General features: G+C 37.9%; 1 protein-coding gene and 1 long non-coding RNA gene across 2 annotated transcripts in view; one reads left to right on the forward strand and one right to left on the reverse strand.

Annotated features, from left to right (window-relative positions):
• Positions 1-15770, reverse strand: part of srgap3 (SLIT-ROBO Rho GTPase activating protein 3) — a 72709-nt gene that overhangs the window by 31220 nt on the left and 25719 nt on the right. The window contains 2 exon segments of the mRNA XM_035661325.1: positions 1-109; positions 6450-6512. The exon segment at positions 1-109 is cut by the window's left edge and continues 107 nt beyond it. Coding sequence (XP_035517218.1) covers positions 1-109; positions 6450-6512 — 172 coding nt within the window.
• On the forward strand, positions 13718-15162 carry LOC118327844. The gene is made up of 3 exons (XR_004796722.1): positions 13718-13758; positions 14518-14579; positions 14933-15162. It is a non-coding gene; the product is annotated as an uncharacterized LOC118327844 (long non-coding RNA).

Here is a 15770-nt window from a genome sequence, read left to right on the forward strand (position 1 = left end):
TGAGATCTCCGGACTTACTGAACTGCTTCTCCTCCTGCTTTTCAGCATCCTTCAGCTTGCTCTCTGCGCTGATGCTCTCAGTGTGGTACATGTGGTATGTTTTCATCACCTGTAGGAGAAGCATGACAGACATTCAACAAGTGACAAAGAGGATAACCTAGTTTTATCAACAGTACATTCAGTAGCCACGGCTTAAATCAATGCATTATATAAAAATTAGAGCTGCTACAATAAGTTGATTAATTGTTTTTCAAGAAAAATACCAAATACTATCTGGTCTCAGCCTCTCAAATGTTCAGATTTGCTGCTTATCTTTGTCATATATAAAATATAATAAAATATAAATTGAATATCTTTTGCGTTTGGATTGTTAGTCAGAGAAAACAAGCAAAATGAAGACATCATCAAACTGTGAATGGCTGTTTTACTGTTTATGAACATATTATAGACTAAATGATTAATATTTATTGTTGCAGTCAAATATAAAATATTAAATAGTGACTAGACTCATACTTTCTGCACTGATGCAGGGAGTGTTGAAACTTACAGTAGAAAGGCATCATTAGTGTTTTATCAAGAGTCAGCCATAAATATGTAGCGGTGGCCACTGCTGGGAATTGGAGAAAGACAAGTAAACAAGGCTGGATTCAGTTCAGTCCACTCACAGAAACTTTAAAAGAGGCTGTTTTTAAAGATGGATCAACTTGAGAGGGGATTATTTGTCCACTATTGCCATATAGATGGTTTAACAAGCTTCTTTTTTAGGCCAAAGGCGAAAAAAGGCAAACCACAAAGACACCTTTGTGCATTTGTGCTCATGTACCCATTCATACACTCACTCATACCTGTACACTGACTTGCAATAGCAGTGCTATCGTGTTGACACTGCAATATGCTCCCCCAGATGTATCAACAATAAGGAAATAAACAGGAAAGATCACATCTTTCATGGTCCTCAGTGTCATTTCCTTCCAAAATCTGGCTTTATTTTAGCTTTTTCATGGTGGCCTGGTGGATCAATTTGGGCGTCAATACAGCAGTAACACAGATGTCACTACATGTGGAATATTTTAAATGAATCCAGGGGCCCAGGGTTGTACGTGGTTTAGTCTTGGCTGTCAAATCTTCAACTCACCCCCTCATCCCCTCCTCACTGTGGCTTTCCTGGCCTCTACATCATTTCCACAGTAACTCTTCATCACCCCAGGCTTGTTCGTTTTCAGCTCTTTTGTGCAGCGGAGTGACAGCATTGTTTTCTGTGTTCTCTGCAGTTACCTCTTCACTTTGATCTCTTTTTAGACACCCGCACACCCCACACACCCCACTCTAACATGGTGATGACAAGACTGTAGTGACAGAAAACCCTCGTTAGACAAGACAGAAGCATCCTCAATCTGTCTTAACTCATCCCATATGCTCATTGAGAGAGTCTCTCCTCTTGGAAGCCCATTTTTAAGCCTCGTAAAGGAACGTCCAGATGTGAGCTGCGTCTTCAAATGTCTCAAGCATTCAGACTTTTCTATGAACACCTTGGGGTGTTAAACAGTCAACATAAACAGTAATTTATTTGCTTCCTGTGATCAAGTAAGTACTGCTGACTTGGTGCCGAACTTAAGGAGTAGGGTTCCTTTTATCTCCACGAGAGCCTCTCATCAACATCACATGTTTGCCTTTGGGTCATTCGCGACTATAATTCTTTCACTGACCTCCAACCCTGATAGTAATATTATGCAGTGCTGCCACTTGAAGCCTCTATTTATTCTCCCCTCTGTGCTGGAATAAAAACTACTCCTCTCCAGGCAGTCTCAGACAACAACAAGAACAACAGAGTGACAGAGAGCTGTAAGGCACACACCTGAGAGTAAAATAAATACACAGATTAAAAGATACTAGTCTATTCTCAGAGTGACAAAGCTCAACATCGATGTAGCTGCTCCAAGAGGAGAGAAACTACAACACTCTGTTCCTCCCCAGGCTGTCAAACCGTTTCTTTCAAATTCCACTGAAAACGTGCTAGATTTCCAGCCAACTTTGAACCATCTGACTACAGGACCTCCAGCTAAAGACACAAAGTAATTTGCAGGAAGACTAAGCTTCAGCTGTGTCTGCAGGAGGTGTGTGTATAGTTGAGTCCTCTGACGACAGCCTCAAGCTATTTAACTCCTGAGCAGAGTCTCTGAGCTGGTGAAAGAAGCCCAACAGTGAGAGGATGGCTGGAGTTTTTCATAATGAATGCAGGGCCAGAAGTAGATACTTCCTTTCAACATAAATAAATAGCAATATCATGGTAAAATATAAGTGGGGCAAAGGTTTAACTAAAACATTAAGTTTACTGTTTGCAAGAGAAGTCCGGTGAATGCAATAACTTGCTTTCAAGAGGGTCCTGATACAACATTTAAATAGGCCAAATGATATTATGGATATTTTTGAGGAGGTTAAAATAGACAAATCATGCAAAACACCTGATTCATTATTCCTGAGTTTTTTTCCCAAACATCGAGCAGCTTTTTTTTATATTTTGATATTTATTTGCAGCGTTAACATGCAAAAAATAAATGTTGTTAAATACTTCTGAGAAAATAATGAATGAATGAACTACGAGTGGATACATGAATGAATAAAAGCTACTCCAACACCCAGGCCTCAGAGAGAGATTTTCAGTGTTGTTGTTAACAAAAGAATAATCGTGAAAGAGACTGAAGAGCAGACATCAGACACAAGGTGGTGGATCAAAAAGATAAGATAAGCTGAAGCTTTATTGATCCCAGTGGGGATATTAAGTCAGTGTAGCAGGAAATTAAAACAGGTTCAATCAAAGAAAACGGAATTTCACAGAGATACGTTGCTGACTCTTCATATATTCTGGCTTTTGCTCCTGCTTCTTATTTCAGGTTTGGTATTAACGACGAGACACAGGCAACAGGATCCTCACTCTTGCTAATATTCCTGCTGCAGCGTCACACTTTCAACAATATTTGAACAATAGCTTCAGCCCACAGTCTTACATCTCTCCCTTACCTCTCACTGAGCAGCCAGGGACCCAAATGGGATTTCACAGTTTTCTTTCAGCAAAATTTGTTTTGTTGGCAGCCAGAGAAAACTGTTAGAAAATACCACAAGGCAATCACCATGTGGCCACACTATTGATTTAGCTATTTCTGTACAATTAAATACTAACAAGGGTGCAGTCATGAAAACTTTGTTTTCCTTCAGCAGACAGTGTTACTCCCTGCAGAAGGATAAAACTTTTATCCCTGTCAGTGCACTGTCAGACCGTCCCATATAGGTTATGATGGTAACTGGGAAAGTCCTTTCATATAAATGATGCCACGTCAGCTTCATTTGTACAGTCATTAATTACAGTTGGTCCCAAAGAGCTTCATGATAGCAACATTATGAGGACAATGAATATGTGTCAACCCTTCACTGAGACTGACTGACACAAAAGCATGGTCGCCATGCGATGGATAGGGTGAGAAAACAATTATTAAGTGTGAAAGTGCTTTATTGACTAGCATGAAATCATTGATTTTAAAGGAAGGGATATATGTGTGTGGCAGCAATACATTCTTCCACCTTAGCTGTGAAGTTTCACACAACTCCCACAATCCTCTTCTCATATTTAGAAAGAATGAGGCTCTGCGTCAACATTTGGATTTTTCATTTTCAGCCAGACTGCAGCTGAGGCCAAGTAGAGCATGAGGAGAGGGACCATCTGAGCTTTATTATGCAGCATTGAGAGGGGAGACTGGGTGGAACAGATATATTGTAAAACCAGATTAATGTATAGAATAATGATCTTTTTCCAAGTGTTTCTGAACTTTACAGTGAACCTGAAACACAACCTGACACCAGAAACTGGAAGTGGCCTGCAGGCATAACCTTCTGAAGAGGAACAATAATTGTGTCGTCATTTATTAACATAAAGTAATAAAATGTAAAGTATCGCAGCCTTGGTCAGTTTTTAAAGGTGTTTGATCAAAAACAGACATTTTCAAATGCATATTCCAGTAATTAAGATGTATGCACTTTTGATTATCACATGCTCCCCATAACACTAGCCTGTTTCAGCATCCAAATGTACAGATGGCAGGATCAGGGAGAGCTGCCAGCTCTGCCCTTTGGTAGTTTGACTCTCATCACATTGCACAGATGAATAAGTCATATAAGGAAGCTCTGCCATCTCTTCTGTTTCACCTCAGGGGGCAGAAGATTGCTGAAGTTGCCTGGAGCTCGTCCAGTTTTGGGCACTAAGCCTCCCTCAATAAGAACCCGTCGTCTCTGTAACAGTGCGGCACCAATACAGCATGTCCTTACCCCTGACATACGCTCATCTACCTGCAGGGTTTGCTGCAGAAAATCCTATTAATAGCAATTCAGTTCTTCCAGTTTTGACAATTGTAGAACAAATACAATAAATAGTGAAGACAAAAGGAAAAAGGAAAAATCACCCGCAGATACAATGTTAATTAGAAACATTTATCATAACTTGTGCAACATTATTGCTCATGTTATCTGCCAGTGTTATAATAACACAGTCTGATATACTGACAGCCCATTTAAAAATACAACTGAGAAAATGTGGGCTTGGGAGACGTGCTGCCTCTATTAATACTTCACTCTAATTATGTTATACTGATTTTTGACTGTAAAAACTCAGTTGACAGTTAAATCCAAATAGAATTCATAAATAGAATAAAATATTAATTCTGTGTGATTTTCTGGGCTAAAACCAAACATATTGGCTATAAAGAATGTAAGGAAACATACATCCATTAAGCACCTTTTTTCATATTAAAACATATGGGCAGCAGCTGCAGGATGCCTGAGAGCTGATCGTTAAAAGAGAGAGAGAGAGGAAAGAAATTATATTTAGGGCAGGAAGAAGCTGAGAGAAAAAAATATTAAATATATTAAGTGAGTGATGGTGACTACCTTTTTCTCAACAGACAAATCAAAATGAAGCAGAAGACCATTACAACACAACAACAAAGATAGAGAGAACATATTGTACCAGTAGATGGTCATTATAGCAACTGCAAAGCAAATTGGTAGCAGCAGACACAACAAAGCAACTGAGCTAGAACAGGTGACCTAAAATGAATGAGTGTGTCCATTGTTATGAATACAAGACACACATTATCTAATCTGCTCACTGATTCTCCTCAAAAGCTTTTTTATCTCTCTAACAAATGATACACTCATGTGTTGCAGGTTTCCACTGAGACAACCGGTGATGTGACCCCTGAGCAAGACCAGTGCTGAAAGAGCCACCAGATGTGAAAGTGCTTTGAGCCCAGAAACTGTCCGACTTGGAGAGAAATGTAGTGTTCCACTCCGTCATTTACAACTGCCCCACTCTTCCTCTGACTTGTCGTCATCAATCATCGTAATCCCATTTGTAATAGGAAGGTATGTAATAAATGAAAGAAATTATTGAGTAATGAATCAATAATATGACAATTTAAAAATACACCCTGAATATTTTTTTCCAATTCGACCAAACCAAACGAACATCAATTGATTAAACATCAATTGTTTATTATTTTATGTATTTATTGATCAATAAAGTATTTCTGATTCAGATTCTGTAGCACATTCTCAGGAGCTTTTTGGAAGGCAAATTCACCGTCCTTTAATCTACACTCAGTTGTCAGTTTATTAAGTACACCTAACCAAAACTAATAATATATACATATATAAGACAACAGCAATACAATAAACAGTCCTCTGTGAAGCTTACAATGTTCAGTTTTTTAAGTGTTGGAGCTGCAGTTTGTGGTGCAGTTATCTTGCATCATACTGAGAGGTTTCTTATATTATGTCTATCCATTTATATCAATGAGAGAATAAATAATAGAAACACCATAATGTAATTCAATTCCAGAGCGCCATAAATGACATCCTCCAAAATGACCATGAACTTGAATCAACACCTTTTTTATCCTTCAACAAAAGCTGAACATTATAACCTTCAAAAAGGTATATCATGGCTGTGCATTAGATTAAGCTAGCTGTATATAATGGACTGGTAGCTGAGTATATAATATATAGGCATATAGACATAGGTGGGCTGATGGCAGTCATGCTATAATAAGGACATAATCAAATTAACTCCAGCCCTGCTGGGGCTTCCAGTTCTCAGCACAGCCAACATGGTCACAACAGTGGGGCTTGTATTTGCTTAACTTGGTGTGTACACTTGGGCATAGTAAAACATTTTTAGTAGACACTTTTAAAGACTAATACAATTTCCCAATAGACCTTAAGAAAGGAAAGGAAGGATTTTATACTGTAGATTGAACAAAGAAAGGTGATAAAACAACAACAAAAAAGAAAGGACATGAAATAAAATGGCAGAAAGACAGAGAGGAAAAAGAACTGGATGAGTTCAGTGATGAGATATGGTGTGAAGGATCGATCTGTAGGAAATACAGTATATTACTTACAGTGTAGAGTTCATTCGTCACCTTCACCAGCTCCTCGTGCATCTGGATCCCAATGTCCTTGCTCTGAAACATAGCGAGCAGACAGAACCGAGGTGAGAAAACAAATAATGTTTGAGCCTTCAGCTGTGACCTGCTGGAACAAACTTAGTCGGTATTGCTGACACTATGACTTTGGTGAGTCACCGAGAAATATCTCGACAACTACTGGATGGATTGGCACAGAAATTGGTATAGATATTTAAGGAAATCAGAGGAATCCTGATGACTTTCACCAACAACTCAGAACTTCCCACAATTCAATTCATGGAAAGATGTCTTTAAAAGCATTGACTGACACTTTAATGCTTACCAGTGGATAAACCTGGTCCCCTTAGGCCTTCAATTGCAATAGCAGTTGATTTTAAGACATGTAACAGTGAGTGATGCCACATTCACATTTAGTTTCCTGTGATTATTGTACGTTACATTGCACTCCTTATTTAGGCTTTTGAAAAGTCGCATGTTGTCCTCTGTTACCTCTCTGTGTGTGTGTATGAGTGAGTGTGTGTGAAGTGCGTCAAGACAATGTGTGACATCCTCTGAAGAAAAACACTGTCTATTCATGTTTCAATGTGCTCTGCAGACATGATAAAAATCAATAATATATCAAGAGGAACAACAAGTCCTGTTTCCAAGTTCATATCTTTATTTTAATAGTGAAAATATTGCTTAAGCCACCATTTCTCTCTAATTTGCTTTGTTTGGGATCTCACTTAAGAAACTGTCAGAGATACAGTGAACACCTGCTGCAGTTGCACAGTCAAATCTCTCTCACAGCTTTGAATGCACATCCACCTCGACTTTTTCAAGTCACACTGCACAGCTTGTGATCAAAAACATGGGACACACCTGGACTGGAAGAAGAAGAACTGACAGAGTGAATGTAATAACATCTGTTGTGTGGAAGAGAAGCATGAAGCCTTTATTTAAAGCATTCAAGGTGAGAAAATACACTAACAGCTCCAGTTTATCTCCGTGTGATAGTCTGACACATTTTAAAAAAAAAAACAGAAACCACAATTCTTCTGTCGGAAAGTTATAAAAAGATGTTGTGTTTGAGAAAGAGTGATACAAAAGTTCACTCACAAACAAAAAACTGTATAGTCGTTCTGCTAATTTCACTACACTTGGTTTTAAACTACATTAATATTTGCAAATTTTAATTCAGACTTTTCCATTTGCCAATTTTTAGCCTCACGTATTATGTCATACTGTAGATGCAATGTCTGTAATATCGGCCATATGACCAAGTGTTCTCCTGCCAGCTGCAGCAGCTTGGTTTAATTCCACCATCTAATCCCATATTCTGATGTTTGGCATTTGTTTTCTTCTGTCATCAAAGCTGAGAACACACGTTAGAGCCAGTTTTTGTATTGGTCACAATGTTTTCACAATATGCCACATCACCAAAATGAAGGTTATATTTTCTTTGACTTATCAAATAATAACAATGTTATTTGTGTAAATTTTTTGATTTTTAGTTCATGTAGATGATGATAACCACATGCTGTAGAAGGAAGAGGCGGGGGAGAGTTTGCTTTAGCCGGTAGAGGAGGCCAGCAATGTTGCCTTGTTTCTGGTTTGTTAAAAGAGAAAAATAAAACAGTATCTGCAACTGTGGCATTGTGATTTGGGTTTTTCCATGTGTTAGTCAATAAATTGAGCTATCTAAGTTTGAAAGAACAGACCACCACAGAGCCACCCCTGTAACCTTTGGTTATTATTGCTGCGCAGGTAATAGTGAGCAAAGTACGTGGCTACATACAACAAACTTTCACAAAGCCTGGATGCTGTGAGGAGTGAGAGTAAGTAATGTGAAACACTAGGGAATAAAAATGAGACTAAAACATCAAAACAGATACACCTTGCCAGTCAACTTTTAAAAGTCCTGTGTGTAAAATAATGTAGAATCTATTGGCAGAAATTGAACATAATGTTCATATGTATGTTTTTATTATATATATTTATAGAGAGAGAGAAATAGTTGTGTTTTTCGTGTTGTTGCTGTTTTTATCTACAGAGAGAGTGGGTCCTTTTCTACGGAATCCGCCATTTTGAACGGCCACCGTAGTTTTTCCTGCACGCTTAGAAGGTTAGCTAGGTTAGCTGTATTCAAATGGATGCAGTCTGCAGCTTCACCACTAGATTCCACTGAATTCTACACACTATTCCTCTAAGAGGAATAACTGTGAAAAGTGAAAAGGTCAATAAAATAAAGGCCATGTTTGTGAGTCAAACAATGAAACCTGTCATTTGGAGATTGACCATACAGCTAATTAGGTTAGACAGGTGGGCTGTAGGTTTGCGGCTAACAATAGCCGATGTCTACAATGCTGCAAAAGGTGCTCAGCATGTGGTTTGCTGTCAAATATGGTAATAACATCTAAAATAGCAGAACATTTTCTGTACACCCCCTGTGCTCTCTAACTAATATTAGGCACTTCTTTTAACAGTGACTCATTAATTCTGTTGCAACACAGTGACTCAGCAAGACGCATAATAGCCATCGCACAAATGAATCATTATGAGACGTATCATTTTCTATCAGATCAATACAACAAGGAGGAGCTGATGTGCTGAAAGAAAACCCCACTGCACCTTTCACAGTATAGACAATGACTAATGGAACAGAGACAGGGCAGGTACTCATGCACTTCATTTATGAACACACCCACACACACAAACACACACACACACACACACACACATCCCAACTAAAACCACACTTAACCACCCTTTCAGAAGGATTCATAGACAGATGAAAGTTAACATTTTTGTCCACACCCTGCTCGACTATAATAACTGAGCTTGAAAAAACTTGCTACCGGTGAGTCAGAGACACAACTAATCATCAGAGAGGGAAAAAAACACAAATAACATCTTGCTCCAACAGCGCACTAAACTATATTATGAAATATACCCAGAGGAGATAAAAACAAAAATATCCTTAGTAATAGAGAAGGGATATATTGTTTTAACTTTGTTTTCATCTGGAGTGCAAGTATTGAGTCCTACTCAAGCAAGCGTCGGACAGAACGTGATAAATGGGGGAAATCCTCAGAGGGCTCCAGCAGCTGGTGAATGGCATCTGTATGCATCAGTGGTTCTGAAGCGAGACAGACTGCAGCATGTACTGCAGAGGCTCAGGGGGAGCAGGGAGGGTTCAACCAGCGAGTGAACAACTGTGATGCAACACAATGTAACAGCTGTAGCAGGTCATATTGTAACAGCCCTTATAGTAACGCCAGTGACTATACATTCGGAAGATCTTCCCTTTATGAAAGGCAAAAAGTAGCACAGTTGCATCCAATGTAGTTTATTATTTCTCTTTGCAATTAATTTATACAGAGAGTCACGGAGCATTGAGGAGACAGCAGGGAAACTGCCTTCTGTTCATTCACTTTTGCCACTTCTGCTGTAATTGCATTATTTGAGACAATTTTCCTTGTTGTTCTTCTCAGACATAAAAAAATATACTACAACTAAATAACACATAGAAAATTATTACAACCTTAGACTAGACACAACCAAGAGAAAAATGATTAATCAATCAATAAATAAATGAACAGTAATAGCATCACTGAAAACATGTTTTAAGATGATAAAAAACAGAATATTTTAATCAAGTAAGCGATGACAGAGAACTGATGATTTATATATATAATATTTATATACTATATTATACATATTATGGCATGCCTTTTTTTAGGAAAATTTAATTTTGGAATTATTGAATGAATCCTTTGAATTATATTGACATGAATTCTTGAACTATATGGATATGTAATCTTGAATATACTTGATCCATGGAACACTAGGAACCGAACTTTACTATTGATAATGAATATTCTTTTTGAATATGATAGAACTTTGAATATATGAAAGAGAATGAACCTTTTTAGATATATTATGGAAAAATGATTACCTGATACCTATATGGGACCTGGTGAAATTCTGAAATATTTATTTGAATCAATGAACCTTGAACTATAATTGAATATGAACCTTGAATTAAACAATATATTGAATGAATCCTTGAATATATTGAATGAACCTTGAATATATTGAATGAAACTTGACTGACGTCATCAAGGCACTGCTGCCATCTTGTAGAAGTGCCTTTTGTATAAATATGAAGTAGTAGACAGGCTCTCCTCTTGCCTCATCTACAGATCAAAGCAGGACCCGATGTGACTAAGGCTTTTTATTCCTCCAGAAGTTCCAGCTCTGCCCCCAGCTTTCTTCTGCAGAGCTTCCTGGGCTCAAGCAGCTGTCTGTGGGTCAGCAGCCCTGTTCCTGTGCTCCTTCCCACACAAAACTCCAAACACCAGTGATATGTGCACATTTTTTGCTCGAAGTTCAATATTTTGAACTCAATTCGTGCCATTTGTCGGGCGCAAATTTCCTTCTGCATTTATTTTATTGACTTTGTATGTAATCTACTCGCTCCAAAACTTTGATTCGCCTTGGTGGGAACACAGGATAAAAGTAAGAGTTTTGTGGGCCTCAATAAATAAATACTAAGGTCAATCCTGAGTCTGGAGAGACTGTATTACTTAAGGTTAATGCTATGGAACCTAAGCACAAACATACTCCATAGTACCTCATTTCCCTTTTCCCTTCCTGTCCCATCTATTTATTTTGTCGTGGCTTATGTCTTTAATGCAACCAGTGGGAACGCCTGCCACACAGATTCTGGAGAAGCAAAGAAGTCAAATCTCTATTCAGTTTCTTGTGTGCAATAGTGTCAGCTGGAGTAGTGGATGAAAGTGCTAGGTAATGATATATTAACAGGCACTGCTACATTCAGTCAGTCACATTTTTTAAACAGCATTAGTTTTGCTGCACTCCTGGAGAGGAGGGAGCAGCAACTATACTCAGAAGTGGGATCGCTCTCACCATTTTGTGTAGAGTAATTTCCTGCTGGTGCTTTAAGCCTGGAGACATTAAGAAACACATGAGACAATACTGCTCACCTGAACCTCAACCTTTTTTTTACATTTCCCTTTTAAAAGTGATTTTTTAGGAATTATAGAAAAGCTGGAACCTTGTACATACAATTGTTAAAGTACTTTGCTGCTCAGCTGAGCCAGGCGTGCAGACAAAGTATTCAAATCTGTGGAACGGAGAAATGAAAGACAAACAACTTAAAAAATTACTGATCTAAAAAATCAAAAATAAAGGAAAATAATCTTTGTGGGCCTGATGGCAAAGGACAAATTCAGTGTTTTTCTTAATCTCTATCCTTTACCTTGTCTTTGTCGCACCAAAAAGCTAGAGGAGAGGAAAGACACATGCTATCAAAAATGATTGGAAGAGAAAATCCTATCATTTGATTGTCTAAGAGACTGCCTCCCCCCACTTCCACATGCCCAACACCCGATTTTAGGAACTTCTCTCTGGAAAAATAGACTGAAACAAGTACTCTAGTGAGGGGAGGCAATCTGGTACTAGAGATGTCATTAAAGGGCACCTAAGAGCAAACGATTGAGCAGAGAGTGCTTCCCTGGAGAGCCGGTGTAGAGTTCTTTCACTGAGATTCCCTCTTAACACCCCTCTTTATCCTTGTTCCTAGCTTACTTCAGTCAAAAATGTGATGTCTTCACAGATTTAACAAATGCATTTTAGTAGCATTATAACACACCTTAAGACTGTATCTCTTAGAGATCTCTTCTTGCTGGAGAGAAAACTCCTCACTTAACACTTAACGTTCTGTTAATCAAACTTGCAGAATAAACATCCTGAACTTAATGAGTTATAAGTACATCTTATCTTGTAAAGACACATTTTCCCACAAAAAAGGACACATAACAAACAAAAACCCAGTAAATTATGTAATAACTGACAGAAATCATCAAATTCTGGCCCTGGCTTTTTATTGCAGTGAATACACAGATTGCCGGAATATCTTGTCAATGGCGAAAGCATTCTGTCTTAAATAATAGAAAATCTTGTTAACAATGAAACTTATTCTTTACTAAAGTTTAAAATAATGTCCGAATATACTTCACCAACAACAATTTCCAATTCCGTGTGATAATTCCTGTGTAATAATGCATTCCAAATGGTAACTGAGCTTTTGACCAGGGACCAGATGGTGTGTACATTAACCATATCACACACCATTTTATTACTGTCCCCTCTTCTAACAAGAGGTTAAGTACTCAGAGAGAGCAGTCACTCTAGAGTGTGTCCCTTATGGCAGACTGTCAGGCAGTCTGTGGCCAGAATAATGTCTGACTGACTTAACTGCTCTCTAACAAGGTACTATGTCAAAGTGTCACAAGGAAATTGAGGTTATTATTATTATGTGGCTGGGCACTCACAATATGAACAGGAATCACATGCGACCAACTGTATGCAAAGAGCAGAATCTACAAAGATATTTGTTGGAAAGCAAATGCAACATTAGAGAAGACACAAAAAGACCAATTCAGACCAATTCAAGCATTAAGACATACACATCAGACCTACAGTAGGCAAGTCAGCAGACCGTGGCATCATTACAAATTCAGGCCTGACCTACTTTAAGTTCCCTTTATAGTGAGCATGTGGCTTGTCACAATACAAACGCACCAATACACACATTCATGCAGAGACAGACATGTAATGCAAGGAAGAGGAATAAACAGAAACAGGAATATAGTTAAGAAAGAGTATACATGAGAGGAATTGAATAAGGGGAATGAAAAGAGGGAATGGCAGTTAGGATATAAGTGTGTGTAGAAACACATGGGATAGAAGAGAAGGTCAGGCAGCAGCAGCATTGAGAGAGCAGAGGGAGAGCTGGGAAATTTTGCAGCTTAAATAGACTGCCAAATTGGAAGGATGTGGTTGGTTTTTGATTATGGAGAGTGATGTATGTCATGGGTATATAGCAGTGCAGCTCCAGTTGATTGTCTGAATTATCTTGCAAGTATTGCTCCATTTGTTGTAATTTGTAACAGATATATTTCTTCTCATATGTCTTGTACCAGAACCCATGTACTGTATGTAGTTGTATCAACTTTGATCTGATGATTTATTTAAGCAGACTCACAGTGTCCCATTTGGAAAAGTAAACAGCAACACCACATGTGATCCAGCAAAAACAATATACTTATATATATTTGAAGAGGGTGGATAACAAGTTACAACAGTGTCCTATTTGATCATGATAATCCTTAATCAAACAGTTGTCAATCACGCTCTGCACAAAAGTATAAAAGAACACATACATATGTTCACCTACAAGACAACAGCTGCTACCACGGTGCTTGAGAGATTTCAGGTAGGCCTTAGGTAGAAATACTGATCAACTGTATTTTTACTTTACTGTCAACCATTTTTAATAATTTGTTGGTAACAAAATCAGGTATCACTTTGTATTGCAGCTTGGAATGACAAGATTTAATGACATTATAAATATCTTGATAAAAACAATGAGAATGGCTTATATTAAAGTTTTGTAATTGGTTATTATATGGTTTCAAATTTGAGTGTAATAAGCAGTTTGAAAAGGACAGAATATTGGATTGCATTCATCAAAGGGGAAAAAAATAAGATCTGACTGAGAATGTGGATGAGCTACGCATTGAAAGGTTCATAAAATGCCTACTGTTCCCAGCAATGGTGCTATAACATTGATTTAATTTTGTAACACATATTTCATGCATAGTAATAATCTTTGTAGTTTGCTGAAATTCTGCTTTGCATGTTACAGCAAAAAGAAAGAGAAAAAAACAAACAAACAAAAACGTTTTATTTATAATTTTGTATGGTACACAATAACAATACATACTGATACTCAAGTAATACTATTTTGAAAATCATTTGCAGTAATACTAGTATAATAAGTTCAATTATATCTTAGTAATTAAGATATAATTGAATTACTTAGTATGTAATTAAATAAGTCTAACTTGTACAAAAAAACAACATATATTTGGGTATTGTATATGTATATGTGTGTGTAAATTGTGCATGTCTTAAAATCAAGATATAATAATAAATCAGTCTTCCATGTACATTTGGTGAATGTTCTACACAGGATGATGACTCCAGCTGTGGTAATTGTCTTGGCTGTTTTAGGACAGACAAGTGGCCATTTTGGTGAGATTATTTGTTCAATTTAATTGTTGACATTTCCCTAATGAAGTCTAATTTTAGTGTTTGATATCTTAAAAAATTAAGGAAATACCATCAATCATATTTATTATTTAAACAACAAAAGAAAAAAAGAAAAATCAAACATGCTTAAAAGAAACTTGCCTCTTGTAGCATGTTGATATGCAGAAAAACATTTTTTATTTGTATAGATAAAAGTTGTTTTCACAGTAATCACAGTGACAGTTAAATCTAATATACTAATGGTTGTTTCTTTCGCAGATTTGGTGAAATACTAACACATGATTCTGTGTCTTCCTCAAACTATCTTTCAAACCAAGTTTTGTAACTTTGTCCAGATACAAATATTGCTAGAGGTGGAAAAGTCACTCAGTCCTCCCTGTATGGGAATGCTGTCCCAGAAAGGGCCATTGATGGAAATCGTGCTAGCAACTGGGTACAGGGATCCTGTACCCACACTCAGCAAGATAACAGTCCATGGTGGAGACTGGACCTCTCCTGAAGACCTATACAAATCAACACTGTCACCATCACCAACAGGAAAAAGATTGTTGCTCGGAAAGGATCAACGGTGGGCTCGAGATTCGCATAGGAAATTCTTCTGCAATAACGCAAAAGGGCAATGCTAATCCCAGGTAACAGCCTCCTGATCGGTCTCTATATTCTGGTTAGGGCAATTAAACCTTTGGCTTGTTGTGTAAGTTACTGGAAAATGGTATGCTTTAGATACTACTTTCCCAAAAGAAAAATATTTTTTTACCACCAGCACATCAGTGCATCAATATCTTAAATGAAATTACTGGTGAGATACATGCATCATGGTTTGGTCTGGGCAACATTTACTCATAATTAAGGTTTTCTTGCGTTCGTAGCAGATGCGCTGTGATCTCACTCTATATCACCTGGGACCTCCAAAAGCCTTTGCGTGTATGGAATGGAAGGCCTGGTACTGTAAGCATCTGTGATCCTGCGAAGCAGCGTGAAGTGTACATGACCACCCTGTGTCGAGGTGGAAGTCACTGGTACCACGCCTCTCTCGCAACTGGTAAGCTTGTACCATATAAGAGCTGTCTAATAGATGGGACATTGAGGTACGCATCAATCTCAGCATCGAGAAACCTCGCTCTTCATTACGACCTAGGTCATCGCCTCGCCTGTTCTTTCGAAGTCAGGCTC

The sequence above is a fragment of the Morone saxatilis genome, unplaced genomic scaffold, assembly GCF_004916995.1.
Source record: "Morone saxatilis isolate NCDOM2014 unplaced genomic scaffold, NCSU_SB_2.0 Contig18, whole genome shotgun sequence".
Classification (NCBI taxonomy): Eukaryota; Metazoa; Chordata; class Actinopteri; family Moronidae; genus Morone; species Morone saxatilis.